The sequence below is a fragment of the Asparagus officinalis genome, chromosome 5, assembly GCF_001876935.1.
Source record: "Asparagus officinalis chromosome 5, Aspof.V1, whole genome shotgun sequence".
NCBI classification, from domain to species: Eukaryota; Viridiplantae; Streptophyta; class Magnoliopsida; order Asparagales; family Asparagaceae; genus Asparagus; species Asparagus officinalis.
This window is the reverse complement of record NC_033798.1, coordinates 69135430-69153719: the sequence shown is the minus strand read 5'-3', so window position 1 is coordinate 69153719 and position 18290 is coordinate 69135430. Positions and strand designations below refer to the sequence as shown.

At 38.5% G+C, this 18290-nt stretch overlaps 1 protein-coding gene across 1 annotated transcript; it reads left to right on the top strand.

Moving 5' to 3' along the window:
- Positions 10416–11750, top strand: LOC109842916 (probable calcium-binding protein CML31). Its single transcript, XM_020411834.1, has one exon. It carries the CDS (start codon positions 10579–10581, stop codon positions 11119–11121), a length of 543 nt encoding a protein of 180 aa, XP_020267423.1. The 5' UTR covers positions 10416–10578; the 3' UTR covers positions 11122–11750.

The window sequence follows — 18290 nt, the reverse complement described above, 5'->3', positions numbered from 1 at the left end:
TGATATCCTTGGATTCACCCTGGACTACAACATTATGTGAAACCAGGAGCGTCACAATGGTCTCGCTGAATTACCAAAAGACGTTGTGGTCATAGGCTTCAAGTAGGTTTAAAAGACTAAATGGATGCTTCTGTTAATGTCAAGTGATATAAGGCTAGACTTGTAGCCAAATATTTCACTCAAAGGGAAGAGATTGATTATAATGAAATATTCTCTCCTGTTTCTAAGAAGGATTAATTAGAGTTATCATGGCTCTAGCAGCTCGTTTTGATTTGGAATTACATCAAATGGATGTAAAAACATAGTTTTTGACTGGGCTCGTTGAGGAAGAATTATACATGAGGCAACCAAAAGGATTTTGTGGTGAAAAAGGTAAATACTTATTTTTCACTAAAGAGGTCTATATATGGACTAAAACAAATCTCACGTTAGTGATATAAAAAGTTTCATAATGTTGTTTCATCATACGGATTTTCTAAGAACATCATTGATTAATGTATATACCTTATGATCAGTGGGAGCAAGGTTATACTTTTGGTCTTATATGTTGATGATATTCTACTTGCAAGTAGTGATTTAGATTTTATACATGAGACAAAATAGTTTCTCCATGGAAACTTTGAAATGAAGGATTTGGGTAAAACTTCTTATTTCATTGCTATAGAAATTCACAGAGATAGGTCTAAAAGAACTTTAGAACTATCTCAAAGTGCCAACATTGAAAATGTATTAGAAAGATTCGGAATAAAAGATTGTGCATCAATGCTAACCCTCTTAAGTGTTGGTCTCTAGCCCGTGTCTCCCTCAAGTGTTAGGAATTAAAACTTCTCTCTAGGCATTACCACCTACTGTACTCCTCTTGGGACGACCACGTCTCTCACCACACACTCCTCTCAGTGTACAAGTGTATTACAAAGTGATCTATATAATTAGGCTCACAATACAACAAATGATTTGTTCTCTATAATAGATGAGAACACAATTAAGCTCACTTTTAATGTCACAAACCCACAATCCAAATTATACTATGAACGTAAATACAATAAGCTCAATAATTGTGTGTGTAAGCAATGAGAAAATCAATTATAAACTCAATGTAAATCGTAGCTTGATGAAAATGATAAACAACAAATAATTAATACAAAGCTAGTATTGAGTTTAGAAATTCTTCTCTGAAAAAATAAGATGGAGAGATGAAGATTGAAGCTCAAACAATAAAGATGATCTCTTCCACTTGTGAAAACTTCTTCACAAACTAAACTCTTGAAACAAACTTAAACAAAACTTGTAAACCTCTTTAAAACTTTTCTCTTAGTTAGTGGGAGAGGTAAATGCAATGGGGGCATTTATAACAATCCAAGGCATCAGCCAAAACCTCAAGGAAAAGACCAAAAACCCACATAAAAACAGAATCTGGAAATAGTCGTTACTGTACAACGAACACTTTAAATAAAATTGATATTGATGAAATCATATATATGCATATAAGTATGAAACAAAAAATTATTTTTAATTGTATTCAACTGTCTCATATTAAAACTTGAAAACTATTAAACCAAAACATGTATATATATATATAACTGTATATATATATATAAGAAACCAAAACTTATATGTGTGTAAGTGATTGAGCTTAAAGTATCAACCCACATAATATAAACCTAAACTAAATATACCCAAGCTATGATCTTGATCTTCAATAAGCACTTCTTGGTAAACTTGCGGATGACGCTTGAACTTAGATCTTCAACTTGAATTGCGTAGCTTCACTCCATTATTTCTGCCAACCTCCATTTGATATGATCGTTATGGCGTAATTCCATCCAACCTCCAACATATTATTTATCTACAATAAATAGAAAACCACAAGCACTAGACAAACAACATTAGTCGTAAATTGTTTGTTAAACATCATCAAAATAAGAAGGCCAATAGACATGACGGAATTAGCATTCCGTTCTCTTTTGATATTGATTCAATTTGTTAAACGAACTCGAGTTTCTGAGGAGTAAGAAGATATTTTAATCATGAGCCTGTGAAGTAAGAAGATCTTTTAATCCGTAGACTTTGTTAACTATGTTGGATAACAGGTTCCTAATCTGTTTTGGTAATAGGTTATTAGGATTCCTAATCTATTTTGGTAATATGATTCTTAATCTGTTTTGGTAACATGTTATTAGGATTCCTAATTTGTTTTATTTTTTGTTTTAGAATTCCTAGTCTGTTTTGGTTTTAGGTTTTCTATATATATGGAACGCCTTAGAAGATATTAGGATCATCAAAAAGAGGAGAGTTGTAATCAGAGATTAGAGAGACTTTTGAGCATTGTGAGAGGGAGATATTGTGAGCAAGTTGTGAGTTTTGGTTGAGATTTAGTTTGTGAGTTTTTGTGAGATTGTAACCCTTTGTACTCTCCTTGATTTAGTAGAATCTCCCTATCCTCTCCCCGTGGACGTAGGTAAATTGCTGAACCACGTATATCTCTATGTTTGTGATTGATCTATCATATTTTAGTTTTGGATTGTGCTCATGTGTGATTCGTTATTCTTCTCCCGTGCTTATGACTTGTTTGGTGAGCGAGCACGCTTCCGCATAGGCGCACGACAATTGGTATCAGAGCATAACAATTGGTATCAGAGCTCAGATTTTATATCTAGGGTTTTGGCATTAGGTGGAGGAAGATTCGTCGTGGAAGCTTGGTTCTTGGAATTCTAGGCTTCGGTGGAGATAGGATTTGAAGTTACCGTTGGAGATCTCGCTTTCCTTGTGTGGTTAGGAGTTCTATTTGGATTCCAATCTAGGGTTCAGTTGGGTAATTTCTTATTCTTTTCAAAGTTTGAATCTTTTTTTACAATTTAGAGTTTGCGAGTATGGGTGAAGAAGTTAATGAAAATAGTAAGATGGTGAGTACATTCTAAGTTAGTTTTTAGAACACCAAAATTAGTGTAGTGAAGTATGACGACAATATCAACTTTGGTTTGTGGATGATCGACGTTCAAGATGCGCTCAATGCTCAGAATTTGGAGGAGACCATCATGATCCAAGAGAGACCACCAAAATATGAAGAGGCGATATGAGAAAAGATGAATATGAACGTTTGTGGGGTGATCCGATCCTATTTGGAATAGGAATTGAAGTATGATGTAATTGGGATGATGTCTGCAATGAAGATGTGGGAAATTCTCAACAATAAGTACCTTACGAAGATTGTTGAGAACCGTTTGTACTTGCTGCGAAGATTGTTTAGATTTCAGATGTCCCGAGACACCTCACTGGCGGCTCATGTGAACAACTACGCTAAACTGTTGTCGGACTTGGCGAATGTTGATAAGAAGATATCAGATGAGTATAAGGTGATTATTTTATTAGGTTCCTTACTTGATGATACAGGTGTATCTTCTCTTCGGAACTTAGCGATCCTCATGGGAGCTTGAGGATAGATGATTGTTACGATAGCATGAGAATAGGGGTGTAAAACAGTACAGTGGAACACAGGTGGAAGTGTGGAACGAGACGACGAGCAGCAGATTCGAAGAATCTAGTTTTTTGCTCGTGAGTCGACTCATACATGTACATGAGTCGACTCATCAGGTTGAGTCGACTCATGCCTGTCATAAGTCGACTCACGAAACCCAACCCTGTTAGCAAAAGTCTCTGACCAATCGACTCATCAGTTATGAGTCGACTCATATGAGGTCATGAGTCGACTCATAACTATTCATGAGTCGACTCATCGAAGGTTTCCTGATTCGGTTGGGTTTCTGTTCACGTGAATTCCTGTTGGTTTTGGGCTTGGTTATTTACCAGATTGCCATCCACATTTGTACACATATATAAGAGATTGTTTTAGGGTTTAAAACAATCAGAGGATCTTAGAGAGAGATCATCTTAGAGATCTTAAATCAGAGAGTTTAATCAAGAGAGATTAGATTATAATTGAGATTTGGAGAGCTTGTTCTTCAATTCTAGTGTGAGATTGTGAGAGATTATAAAGTGCATACTCATAATCTAGAGAAGGTATTTTCCTTCGCCCAAAATCTGAGTTATTCTTGGGTTCTTATTGTTTTCTCCTCAACCCACATTTGATAATTCCGCGATCAAAGGTGCTCACACGACAACTCGTATCAAGTTGGTATCAGAGCGATCAGATCCTGCGAAGGGGGCATCCTGTGTATGGTCCTGACTCGATCGCAATACAAGAAGCTAGGTGAGTTCCTTATTTCATTGGAAGAGGTCCAGAAGATAAGGAGGGAGAAGATGTCTGAAGCAGATAACTCAAGAAGAATTGATGCATTGGAGAAGCAGATCGAGACGATAGGTTCAACTCTCACACAACTCGTCAGTCTTATCCATAGAGGTGGCAAACAAGGTGAATCTTCTTCGAAGAAAATTGTTAAGTCCGATGTGGAAAGAGTAGATTCAGATTCCGACGAGGAGGAGGAGACCGTTAAGGCTGCAATGCATCAAGGGGGTAAGAATTCTTATCTGAACCTGAAGATTGACTTCAAGGTGGAGATTCTTGTTTATGATGAGAGTGTTAATGTCGAGAGGCTTGATGACTGGATCGAGCGGATAGAGATGTATTTTACTCTTTATGGTTATTCGTCAAAAGAAAATATTGTGTTCGCAACTTTGAAGCTTTCAGGGCACGCGTTGACGTGGTGGAAATCTTACTGCAAGCAGGAGAAGAAGGCGGTATCGTGGAACAAGTTCAAGGAGTTACTGAGGAAGTAGTTTTACTAAAATATTCTTTTTCCCTTGGAAATACATTCTGTTAGCACTATAATGAGGTTTTCTCTCCGGTGGTGAAGCATTCTTCGATTTGGATTTTGCTAGCTTTGGTGGCACAGTATGAATTAGAGTTAGATTAGTTGGATGTGAAGACGATATTTCTTCATGGTGATCTTAATGAAAAAATATATATGACTCAACAATTAGGATTCTGAGCTGCAGAGAAGGAAAACATGGTTTGTAGGTTGAAGAAATCGCTATACGGTTTAAAGCAATCTCCTCAATAGTGGTATAAGTGATTCGATAGTTTTATGATTGGTCATTCGTACACTCGGAGCCAGTTTGATCATTGCGTGTATTTTCGCAAGTTGAAAGGATATGCGTACATCTATTTGTTGTTCTATGTTGATGACATGTTGGTTGCCTCCATTTCTAGGTCTTCTATAGATGAGTTGAAGGCACAGCTTTCAAAGGAGTTTGAGATGAAGGATTTGGGTGAGGCTAAATACATTTTGGGGATGGAGATCGGCAGAGACAAAGAGAACGGTAGAATTTGTTTGACACAGGTGGCTTATTTGATGAAGGTTCTACGGATTTCATGGTAGTATGTATACAAAGCCAGTTAGTGTACCTTTGGGAGCCCATTTGAAGCTTTCAGCTGACCTCTCACTAAAGACAGTTGAAGATCGAGAGTTGATGTCGAAGACTCCATATTTGATCATGGTTGGGAGCTTGATGTAAGCGATGATATGTACGAGGCCAGATTTGTCACAGACGGTGAGCATGGTTTCGAGATACATGCATAATCTAGGAGTGGGTCATTGGGACGCCGTGAGATGAATTTTGAGATACATTCAAGGTACGCTCAATGTTGGTTTGATTTATGAGCGGGACACTAGAGGTGGGCGGTTGTGCATTGGCTATGTTAATTTGGATTATGTCGGGGATTTGGATAAGCGCCAGTCTACTATGGGGTATGTGTTCACTTTGACCCGTGCGCCAGTGTATTGGAGATGCACCTTATAGTCTACGGTGACTTTGTCTATGATGGAAGTAGAGTATATGGCGATTACGGAGGCTGTGAAGGAGGTTATTTAGCTTCGAGGACTTTTGGAGGTACTTGGTATATCGCATCGGTCCATCACTATTCATTGTGATAGTATGAGTGCTATCTATTTGGCGAAGAATTAGGTTTTTCATGCGAGAACGAGACACATTAACGTTCGTTATCACTTCGTTCGAGATTTTCTTGAAGATGGTGATGTGGAGATTGTGAAGGTCCACACGAAGGATAATCCGGTGGATATGCTTACTAAGGTGATTCCTAGCAATAAGTTTGATCATTGTAGAAGCTTGCTGCACATTCGTGATTGTTGAGACCGTTGACAGCCATTTGGATGAACTACGAGCGGCTTGATTCCTTAGGAGAGGAGGTACGTAGGCAACCATATTGGTGCAGCCGAATTTGGTGAGACGACGCATTGGTGCTCATGTTGGTGTCGGCTCAGTTTTGGGAATACTTTTCCGAGGTGGAGAATTATTGGATACCAGGTTCCTAATCTGTTTTGGTAAAAGTTATTAGGATTCCTAATATATTTTGGTAACATGATTCTTAATATGTTTTGGTAACATGTTATTAGGATTTCTAATTTGTTTTGTTTTTGGTTTTAGAATTCCTAGTCTGTTTTTGTTTTGGTAACATGTTATTAGGATTTCTAATTTGTTTTGTTTTTGGTTTTAGAATTCCTAGTCTGTTTTGGTTTTAGGTTTTCTATATATATGGAATTAATTTGTTTTGTTTTTGGTTTTAGAATTCCTAGTCTGTTTTGGTTTTAGGTTTTCTATATATATGGAATACCTTAGAAGATATTAGGATCATCAAAAAAAGGAGGGTTGTCATAAGAGATTAGAGAGACTTTTGAGCATTGTGAGAGGGAGATATTGTGAGCAAGTTGAGAGTTTTGGTTGAGAGTTAGTTTGTAAGTTTTTGTGAGATTGTAACCCTTTGTACTCTCCTTAATTTAGTGGAATCTCCCCATCCTCTCCCCGTGGATGTAGGCAAATTGCCGAACCACGTATATCTCTGTGTTTGTGATTGATCTGTCATATTTTAGTTTTGGATTATGCTCGTGTGTGATTGGTTATCCTTCTCCCGTGCTTACGACTTGTTTGGTGAGCGAGCACGCTTCCGCATAGGCGCGTGACAATTGATATCAGAGCACAACAAACTTTGCGTCTTTCCACAAGTTGACTAGCTGAAAATGGAAAACCCTCTGACTTTAAAGTAAATTGCATATAGCCCCCACTAGTATCGCTGCTTTGAACTTATGACCCTTGTGGTTTGATTTTGGTAAATGGACCCTAATTTAAACTCTTTTGGTGAATGGGGTCCCTAATTTCACTTAAGTGTATTATATGACAAACCTTCAACAAGGATGAAAGAGTCAACAAATTTTCAGTACAGTTGTCTAAGGATTAGGTGGGACTTTTATAAATTATTTTGATGTCTGAAGCATATTTGCTCCTTTTTTGTTCACGTGCTCCACACATGACAGATTAAACTTGATGGTGTTACTATCAGAAGTAGGGGTGCATTCGGTTCGGATACGATTAAGATATGATCCTTACCATAACCATAACCACTTTCTAAAATTGGATACGAATACGATTCAAATATTCATCGGTAAGAAAAAAACATTACCATATCCACATTAAACGAAAATAGATATGGTTTGGATATTAGAGGTTCTGATACGGTTCGAATACGGATACTAATCGGATATTTGGGAAATAGATATCAACATGATATGACAAAAAATACATATGATTTTAATAATTCGCAAAGTTAGACAAGTAAGACAAGTTACCTCAAGACTTTGTTGCTATTCTGCATGATAAACCTCAGAACACCATAGTAGGCCCTAAATAAAAAATAAAAAAATATTGAATACCATAACTAAAATGTGATAATCAACAAGTACAACTGACCTCACAAACTACAACTTATCTTAAATGAACCATTTGATGTTCATATGAAGTCATTCTCTCTTTGATTCATAGAGCCTGTGTCATTCTCATGGCAATAAAGTCACAATGTTAGTGACAAAAAAGCACGCAATAAAGCCATAATCCGAAAATAATAGTCACAATTCGAAAACAACAAGTCACAAATCCATAGATAACAAGTCACAAATCCGGAACTAAAGTCACATACAGACTTAACATGAGCAAAGTCGCATACAATAAATTTAAAACCCACAAGTTCTATAATATAGTTCCCTAAGAAAAAACATGCAAACTAAGTCAATCATATTCTTGAGAAGAAAATGTAAACCAAAAGATGAGACCTATCAATGCAAGAGAAATATTAAATCTCATCATCCGAGTTAAGGACCTCTACGATGTCACCTTGAAAAAAAATAAAAAGAGCAATTGTCATGTTAAATATGTAAAAAATTTCAAATTTCAAATCATATGCTTATGAAGTTAAATAACAAACCTATGGGTGCTTTTATAAAAGTATAGGCAATCTCCGAGTCATCGTGATCCGAAAGCTTAACCACATCAAGAGCATCATCATTCATACTTTGCACTTTTGTAACTACAAAAAATTATTAGAATAAAATATTCAATCATTTAATGTACAATTAACCAAATATAATAGAATCTATGCAAAATTTATAAATTTACCTCCTTTCTCCGCTTTAATCCAATCTTGTGCACATATCAACGCCTCTACCGTATCCGTTGTCATTCGACTTCTATAACAATGAATCACACGCCCCCCAGTGCTAAAAGCTGACTCGAAAGCAACTGTTGATGCCGGTATACCCAAAACATCTATTGTAACTTTTGCTAGTACATGATACCTTCCAAGACTTGATTTCTACCAATCTAATATATCAAATTTCCCCATTGTTTCATCTTCGCATCGGACAATACTCTCTTCCATATATAAATCCAAATCCGTCTTTGTATGCTCTTTATCAATAGTTTCAACAAATTGTGCAAATCTAGACTTTCTTTTGTCACCAACTCTTTCCACTTCCTTTGCTTGTGAGCTTGAAGCCTTTTCATCATTTTTAGATTGCTTTTTTTCAAGAGATGCATACTCTCCGTGCAAATTTTTGATGACATCTAAAATTTCAAGTGTACACCTTTCACCATCCACGCCATAAATCTCCTTAAAGTAATATTTTATTACAATCATTTTGTACCTCGGATCAAGAAAAGTAGACACCGCAAAAATCTTATTGCACATGCTCCAATATTTATCAAATTTATTTTCATTGCAAAAGCCATAGCCATAATTGTATCATCATTACTTTTCAACCATTCCATTAGAAGCAATTGAATTTCACAAAATTCTTCAAATATAAAAGATTGCATATAGGATACATACTACCGAAAAGGAGATTAGTTGCATCATAAAAGTGTTTCAAACATTTACTCAAAGTTTCAATATAATTCCATTCTTCCTCCGATGGACAATGAATGTATTTGTCGTCGCTAAGTTCAAATCTTTTAAAAGCAACTTTGTACTTTAAAGCATTCATCAACATTAAATAAGTAGAATTCCATCTTGTGCAACAATGAAGGGCTAAGCACTTTTCTCCAACCACATTAACTTGCTTTGCAACATGATAAAAATATAAATATAATGATGCAAATTACAATCATATATGCAACTAAAAACAATTAGGACTAATAGGTTAGGGATTTTTATCAAATAAATTAGAGCTTAGGGTTTTGAATTCAGTATACCAAATTGAGGAGGAGAAGAGGATGTTCGGCGTTGTCCGTTGTCATCGCGAAGAGGCGGAGCTCGGAGGCGGGGCAGGAGGCGGCGGAGCTCGGGAGGCGGATGGGCACCGACAGAGGAGTTAGAAGCGAGGGCGGCGCTGGTGCTGAAGCTGATACAGAGGGTGTTGCTAGGATGAGTGGACGAGGCGGCTTGGAGGCGGAGCTGAAAAAATAGGATTTTCTTAGGAGGCGGGCTGAATTTTGGAAAAGATGGACTTAGGGCTTGTCGATGATTTTTGAGTTAGAATTGGGTCGGGTTGTGGATTTCGACCCAATATATGTTATGACCGACCCAATACAAGTGTTATATATAGCCCATTTTAAATATCCGGATATCCGGACCGTATCCGCAATTTCGACCGATAACCGTATCCGAAACCGTATCAATTTTTCCCTACCATATCCGCTTTCTAAACGGATACGGTTGCGGTCGGTCCGGATAAATCCGGACTAGTTTGCACCCCTAACCAGAAGGGTTCAAAATAGCAGAATAAAAGAAGTTCAAATGGTTAATGTGCAAAACCCCTCATAAAGTTTTGGGCTTTAATTTGTGGAATTAACATAAATAAGGAAGATATCTAAAATCCCCAAAGTTAAGGGGATTTTCTGAAATTAACCCTTACTATAAAATTTCCCTTGCTATTATTGACACAAATAACAATATTCTAGCGGTCTAGCTAATTCGAGAGCAACCTGTACAACTCTAGTGTACGAATACTTTGATAACCACTTGTGAACTGTTTCCTATGCTAGCTTTTGGTGACAGTGACCAATCTATGTTTTGTGGAGTAGGCCATGGCATGTTCCTTGCCTCCACACCAAGCATTATAAAGCTTTGTTAGGCAAAAAAAAGACCACCAAACTATGCGGCTAAAATTTCTCAAACAATTTGGTTCTTTTCCTGTATTTATATCTATCTGTGAAATTTCCTAGTATCTTCTTCTCTTTTAACATATTATTTCTCAACTTCCTATATAACCTTCAAGCTTCTGTCTGCACCCATTCTCATACGAAATATATCTCTCTGTTTCTCTTATTGCGAACATGAAAGTAGAAACACTTCAAAACGCAGAAAACATCTCATTCTTTACCAAATTATCCACCATGTTATCACCGAAGAAACCCAAAAAGCCTGCACCATTGCTAATCCCTTCAACCGATAAACTCGAAGAATTCAAGAAACTCATTGAATTCTTTGACGAGGATGGCGACGGTAAAATCTCACCCATGGAACTTCAGAAGTGTATGAGAATTATGGGAGAGGAATTGTCTTCTGAGGATGCAGAGGAGGTTGTTAGGTCCTTAGATTCTGATGGAGATGGTCAATTGTGTCTCGATGAGTTTGCTGAGTTGGTGAAAGCAGGGGACGAGGATTGTGAAGAAGAGAAGAGGAGAAACTTGAGGGAAGCCTTTAAAGTGTACGAGATGGAGGGCGAGGGATGCATCACGCCGAAGAGCTTAAGCAGAGCGCTTGACCGGCTTGGGAAAAAGAGGAGTGTGGAAGAATGTAGGGAGATGATTAGGAGGTATGATATCAATGGAGATGGTGTGATATGTTTTGATGAGTTTGAGATTATGTTGCTGTGAGAGAATTTTGTTGTTATGTTTAGTTACAAAATGACGAGAGCAGGTCAAAAATATTGTAAGTACTTATTATTTGGAGTTGAAATTTTCACATGAGATTTACAGGGATTGCGGATGAGGATGTGTAGTCTTATGTATTTGTCTAGAAATTCTTGGGGCTTTTAGTGATAGTCATGTGTCTGTTGGTTTCGAGAGTGTAGACCCAAACCTGGAAGCACAAGCACACAACAGAAAAAGGAAGCCATCGGTCGACTGATAAGAAATATCGGTCGACCGATTCGAACGCCAGGAAAACATGAAAGTTTCAGTTCGGTCGACCGATACGAATTATCAGTCAACCGATACGAATTATCAGTCGACCGATAACGTGCACAGGCAGTATACTAGAAAATACTATTCTGGTCAGTCGACTGACAGCGGTAAAAAAAAAACCCAATTTGTTTGGGAATCTGTTTGGATTAGGGTTTCTTATATATATTGAGGGCTTGTGCTATTAGAAAAAAGTGTCTTTTATCAGAGATTAGTGAGAGAGAACTCAGAGAGAGAGAGAGAGAGAGAGTGAGAGAGAGTAGCTTATTGCAAGATTTGTAATCTTCTTCAATAATCAAAGAATTTCTGGTGTGGCTCCCGATGACGTAGGCACGTTTGCCGAACCTCGTTAAATTTGGTGTTCTCTCTTTTATTTATTCTTTCCTACAAGTTTTTCAATTTGTTGTGATTTCTTGCTTGCTAATTGTTTGTCACAAGATCCGGAGGACACGGGTTGTCGATTGTTCAACCCCAACAACTGCTATCAGAGTTTCGTTCGGCAAGTGTAAGAGCTATGGCAGAAGAAAGCAAATCGAAGATTGAGAAGTTTGACGGATCAGACTTCGTCTACTAGAAGTGGCAGATGGAGGATTATCTGTACTAGAAGGATCTTTACCGTCCGTTGATGGGAAAAGCTAAGGGAAAGAAGAAGGATTAGAGCGACGATGACTGGGAAATACTGGATCAGAAGGCTCTAGGACAGAGCTGGTTGTCGCTCGGTAAGTCAGTCACCCACAACATATTGAAGGAGAAGACGACAGTGGGGCTTATGGAAGCGCTCTCTAAGATGTACGAGCAACTGTCAGCTGCAAACAAGGTTCCTCTCGTCAAGACACTCTTCAACCTCAAGATGGCAGAAGGATACTCATTCACGTTGCATCTCAGTAAGTTCAACATGATTGTTGATCAACTCATCTCCGTTGACATCACGTTTGATGATGAAGCGCAAGCCCTACTGATACTATCGCAGTTGCCGAATAGCTGGACAGTTTGCGTGACCATGATTAACAACTCGGCAAGAAAAGAGAAGTTGAAGTTGAGTGAGTTTATCAGTATGATTCTATCCGATGAGGTTAGAAGGAAGTCGTCCGAATCAGAAGGTTCAGGTTCAGCCCTAAATTTTGAGCAGAGAGGCCAAAGTCTGAACAAGGGTAACCAGAAAAGAAAGTGGTCAAAGTCAATGAAGAAGAGGTCAAACTCAAAGGTGAGGCTTATCAAAGGGAAGTGTTGGAACTGCGGTCAGGTGGGTCATATGTTTTCAGTCTGCAAAAGCGCTAAAGAAGGATACAAATGAACAGGAGGCTCATATTATGCAAGATTCCTTGATCCTTGCTATGGACAGTAACACTGATTTATGGGTTATTGATTATGGAGCCTCATTCCACGCCATTGCTAATATAAAGCTTTTTCAGAACTATATAGCAGGGGACTTTGAGAAAGTGTACTTGGGGGATAACGAGCGTTGTAGTATTGTGGGAAGAGGTGATGTGCAGATTCAGATGAAGGGTTCTAAGTGGTCTCTAAAGAATGTCAAATATGTACCAAAGCTGAAGAGGAATCTTGTTTTAGTTGGCCAGCTTAGTGCAGAAGGCTATGTTTTAATATTTAATGGGGATTCGTGGAAGATCTCCGACGGTACTATGGTGGTTGCTTGCGGCAACAAAACCGGAACTCTCTACTTAACTTCACATGCGAGTGACACCCTCGGAATTGCAGTTGTCAAGGAAAGTGCAAATCTGTGGCACACTAGATTGGGACACATGTGAGAAGGTATGAAGATTCTACACTCTCAGGGAAAGTTATCCAGCATCGATTCAGTAAAAGTTAGTGTTTGTGAAGACTGCATCTACGGAAAGCAGAAGAGGACCAGCTTTTAGAAGAGTGGAAGACCACTCAAAGCTAACAAGTTAGATCTTGTACATACAGATGTATGGGGTCCAGCTAGCGTGCCTTCTCTTGACGGTTCAGTGTACTATGTCACCTTTATCGACGATCACTCGAGGAAGGTGTGGGTATACTTCATGAAGCACAAGTCAGAGGTGTTTGAGATCTTCAAGAAGTGAAAATCTATAGTAGAAAACGAGACACATCTGAAGGTGAAGTGTTTGAGATCGGATAATGGTAGAGAATATGAGCTGGAGGAGTTTAAGAAGTTCTATGCTCTGAATAAGACTCTCTTAGAAATGACTACTCCAGGAACACCGCTACAGAACGACGTTGCAGACATAATGAACAGAACATTGACAGAGCGTACGAGGAGCATGCATTTACATGCAGGTCTACCTAAGATATTTTGGGCGGACATGATGCATACAACAGCTTACTTGATAACTCATGAGCCTTCAGTTCCATTAGATTTTGGGATTCCAGAAGATGTTTAGAGTGGCAAGAAAGTTAATCTCTCACACTTGAGGGTATTTGGTTACGTGACATATATTCATATCAGTGACCATGTTAGGGACAAGCTAGAAGCTAAGTCATAGAAGTATACATTCATTGGATATGGTCTTGATGAGTTCATATATCATCTGTGGGATGATAAAAACATGAAAATCATCAGGAGTAGAGATGTCATATTTAATGAAGAGGTGATGTACAAGGACAAAAACAATGTCAAGGATAACCAAAGCAGTGGGAGCAGCTCTAAGGATGCGGGTGGATCCGAGTATATGGATTTAGAAGAACTTCCAGATGGGGGAGATAATGTCAGTTCTGACTGAAGAATGGAGGGGACTCCAGGTGCAGAGACAAGTACCCATGGCGAGGAGCTTAAGAGGTCATTCAGAGTACCCAAACCAAATCCCAAATATCTTTCGTCGCTAGATTACTTGCTTTTGACAGATAGTGGAGAACCTGAGTATTATGAGGATGCAATGCAAGTTAGCGAATCTCAGCAGTGAGAGTATGTGATGTAAGAAGAGATAGATTCTGTCAACTCGAATAAGACATGAGAGCTAGCCCAGCTACCTGCGCAAAAGAAAGGCTTACATAACAAGAGGGTCTACCGGGTCAAGCAAGAGAGTAAAGGAAGCAAAAGATAGAATGATAGACTAGTTATGAAAGGGTTCCAACAAAGGGAAGGAGTGAATTATACGGAGATATTTTCCCATGTCTTGAAGCTTACAATCATTAGAGAGGTGTTGAGCTTAGTAGCTTCTTAAAATCTCTACATTGAGCAGTTGGATGTGAAAACTGTATTTTTTCATGGTGACTTGGATAAAGAAATCTACATGAAGCAACCTGTTGGCTTTATAGTGGAAGGAAAAGAAGAGATGGTGTGTAGGCTCAAGAAGAGCTTGTACGGTTCGAAACAAGCTCCAAAAAGTAGTACAAGAAGTTTGATAACTTTATGTAAAGCAGTGGCTACTACAGATTGTAGGCTGTCTAAAAATCACAATAGATACCTGATCCCCCATCAAACACTGATGATGGAAGTTACAATCTAACGACTTTCAGAAGGCTATAATTTAAAAACTTTTACGTAGATCGATGAAGGTTATAATCTGACGACCTTCATAACAACTGATGAAAGCTCTAATCAATAGTCTTCACAATCAATATCGGGAGTTACAATCTGACGACTCTCATATTTGCAAGGAGCAAAGATGAAGATTACAAGATGACGGTCTTTGTAACGCTCCAGCAAAAGAGACCACGAATTAATAGTCTCTTCACATCAAAACGCAGAGGTCATCCCTGTGTTTCACCATCAAAACGTAGAGGTCAACCTTGTGTTATACATTCAAAACGCAAGGGCCATCCCCAGCATTCAAGTCTAGACGTAGAGTTCGTGGACCCAGAAACGTAAAGTTCATGCAGAGTCCAACTCTACGTCTCAGGTCCAAAACGCAGAGTTCATGCAGAGCCTAACTCTACGTCTCAGGTCCAAAATGCGGAGTTCATCTCTGCGTCCCAACTCTACATTTTAGATTTACAACGCAGCGTGACCTATGCGTTTAGCTACCAAAATAGGCCCAACTCTACGTTTTTAGTCTAAAACACAGAGTTCGGGCCCTGAACGCTATTTTTCAGCGTTTGACTTGTTCAAAGCACGAACTGGACGGTTTTAAAACCGTTCTCCCCATGATTTGGGGAGCTGTTTAAGGGGGGCGGTTACACCCCATTCAGCCCCACTTAGGAGCGAATTAAGGGGGCAGTTATACCCCTTAATCCCCTATAAATAGTGGGAAACTCAATTGAGTTCGGGGGTTTTTTTTGGCTCTGGGATTGATCCTTCTTTTTGGGCAGCAAAGAAGAGATCTTCGGCTAGCTTTTTGGGGGAATTGCTGGAGCTTTAAAGATCAACAACAGGAGCTTTCTTCAGCCTTGGATTGTCAAACTAATTTTCGGTTAAATCAACTCTTTTATAAAGTTTCAAACTCATTCAGAGTTATCAACTCATTAAGAGTTCTAAAACTTGCTTTGCAAGTTCTCCACAACGTCAAATCGTGAGGAGGAGATACCATTCCAGCAAATCAAGATGTTCAGATCGTTAATGGAGAGCAAACTCGACGTGAGCATTCGAGGAAGGCACTCCATCACTACTGTGAAGAACCTAGAATTAAACAAAAGGAAGAATCCAGATCATTCTCCTCTCTTTTGTAATCGAGAATTCAAATTGTAATTAAGATCGAGAGAATACAAATCAATTTTCTTTTATTTTACTTACTTCAAATTTTCCACGAACACAGATGCAATTCAAATCATTGTTGCTACTTCAAGAGGTTCGTGTCAAGCTATATCGTATTATTATTATATGCATGTTAGTTGCAGGGACATGTTTACAAGAGATAAACAAGTTGAAAAAGTAGTTAGCAAAGGAGTTTGCCATGAAGAATTTGGGTGTAGCCAAGAAAATTCTTGGGATGTGAATCTGTCATGATGTGGCTAATGGGACGCTAAAGTTGAGTCAGGATGAATATGTGGAGAAGATACTTCAGAGATTCAACATGCAGAATGTGAAGGCCATTAGCACGCCCCTTGGAAGTCAGTTTAGGTTATATAAGGAGCAATCGCCCAAGACAGATGCAGAGAAGGAGTTCATGACCAGAGTGCCATACTCATCATCCATTAGTAGTCTCATGTATGTGATGGTTTGCACGAGGCCGGATATCGCCCATGCAGTGGGAGTTACGAGCAGGTTTGCAGGTAATCTAGGGAAGCAATATTGGGAGGCCGTGAAGTGGATATTGTGATACTTGAGATGGACTATAGATTATGCCACTGTGTTTTGGGAGAAAGGAATTGGTACTATAGGGATACGTGGATGCAGACTTTTCTGGTGATAATGATACGAGAGGAAGTACCACGGGGTATGTTTTTACCATAGGTTCAACATCGTGAGCTAGGTCTCACATTTGCAGAAGATAGTGACGTTGTCCATGACTGAGGCATAGTATGTCACAGTGACTGAAGTAAGCAAGGAGATGATTTGGTTCATAGGATGTCTAGAAGAGTTAGGTATGAAGCGGGGGAATAAATTTCTTTATTGTGATAGCTTGATTGCTATACACCTTGCCAAAAATCTAGTATATCATGCCAGAATAAAGTTCATCGATGTGCGTTACCACTTCATACGCTCGCTAATAGAGGACGGGAAGTTAATATTGGAGAAAATTTTGGGGATCTAAAATCCTACAGATATATTGACTAAGGGAGTGACCATCGAGAAACTGGAGTTATGCGTAACTTCAGTTAGCCTTCACACGTAGGAGATGAGGGCAGAGCCACACCAGGAGGACATGTAGGATCACCAAGATTGATATTGATTGAAGAAAGAAATTTTTCATGGGAGGAGAAGATGCTTGTGAAGATGGCTGAAGTTCGGGAGAACTTGTTGATGGAGAGTTGGTCTCCAAGTAGGAGATTATTGGTTTCGAGAGTGTAGACCCAAACCTGGAAGCACAAGCATACAACAGAAAAAGGAAGCCATCGGTCCATTGATAAGAAATTTTAGTCGACCGACTCGAACGCCAAGAAAATATAAAAGCTTCTTTTTTGTCAACCGGTACGAATTATCAGCCGACCGATAACTTGCACAGGTAGTGTATTGGAAAAAAACTATTCTGGTCAGTCGACCGATGCAGAGCGATCAGTCGACCGATAGTGATAAAAATAGAAACCTAGTCTGTTTGGGAATTTGTTTGTATTAGGGTTTCTTATATATATTGAGGGCTTGTGCTATTAGAAAAACATGTCTTTTATTAGAGATTAGTGAGAGATATCTTAGAGAGAGAGAGAGAGAGAGTAGCCTATTGCAAGCTTTGTAATCTTCTTTAATAATCAAAGAATTTCTGGTGTGGCTCTAGAGGACGTAGGCACGTTTGTCGAACCTCGTTAAATATAGGGTTCTCTCTTTTATTTATTCTTTCCTACAACCTTTTTGATTCATTGTGAGTTCTTGCTTGCTTATTGTTCATCACAAGATCCGGAGGGCACGAGTTGTCGATTGTTCAGCCCCAACAGTGTCCTGCTAGGAAAAGAAGAAAAAATAAAAAGAAAAAAAAAAGAAAAAAAAGAAAAGTATAATCTCAATTGATATGAGCATATTGGATCTAATCTCAATGTATGTGTGATAATCACATTTTTATTGCAATTTTATACTCTTATTATCTATTTTACATGAATAAATATACCACTAATAATTGTTTTTATCTTTAATTACAGGTTAATCAAGAATAAAACCCAAGATCTCTTCTCTCAACAAAAACCCATGAATTAAATAAAGAACATAAGAAAGAGCCAAAAAGCCCAAGCCCAGAATCAAGCCGAGTAGCTTGTAGAAGCCGGAGAAAATAAAAAAAATCAAATATGAAAAAAAATGTATTCAAGATGGTTGGCCGCAAAGAAACGACGATATCTCT

What these genes read in the sequence shown, in the direction of transcription:
- LOC109842916 (XM_020411834.1), top strand. Translation starts at nt 10,579, where the DNA reads ATGAAAGTAGAAACACTTCAAAACGCAGAAAACATCTCATTCTTTACC.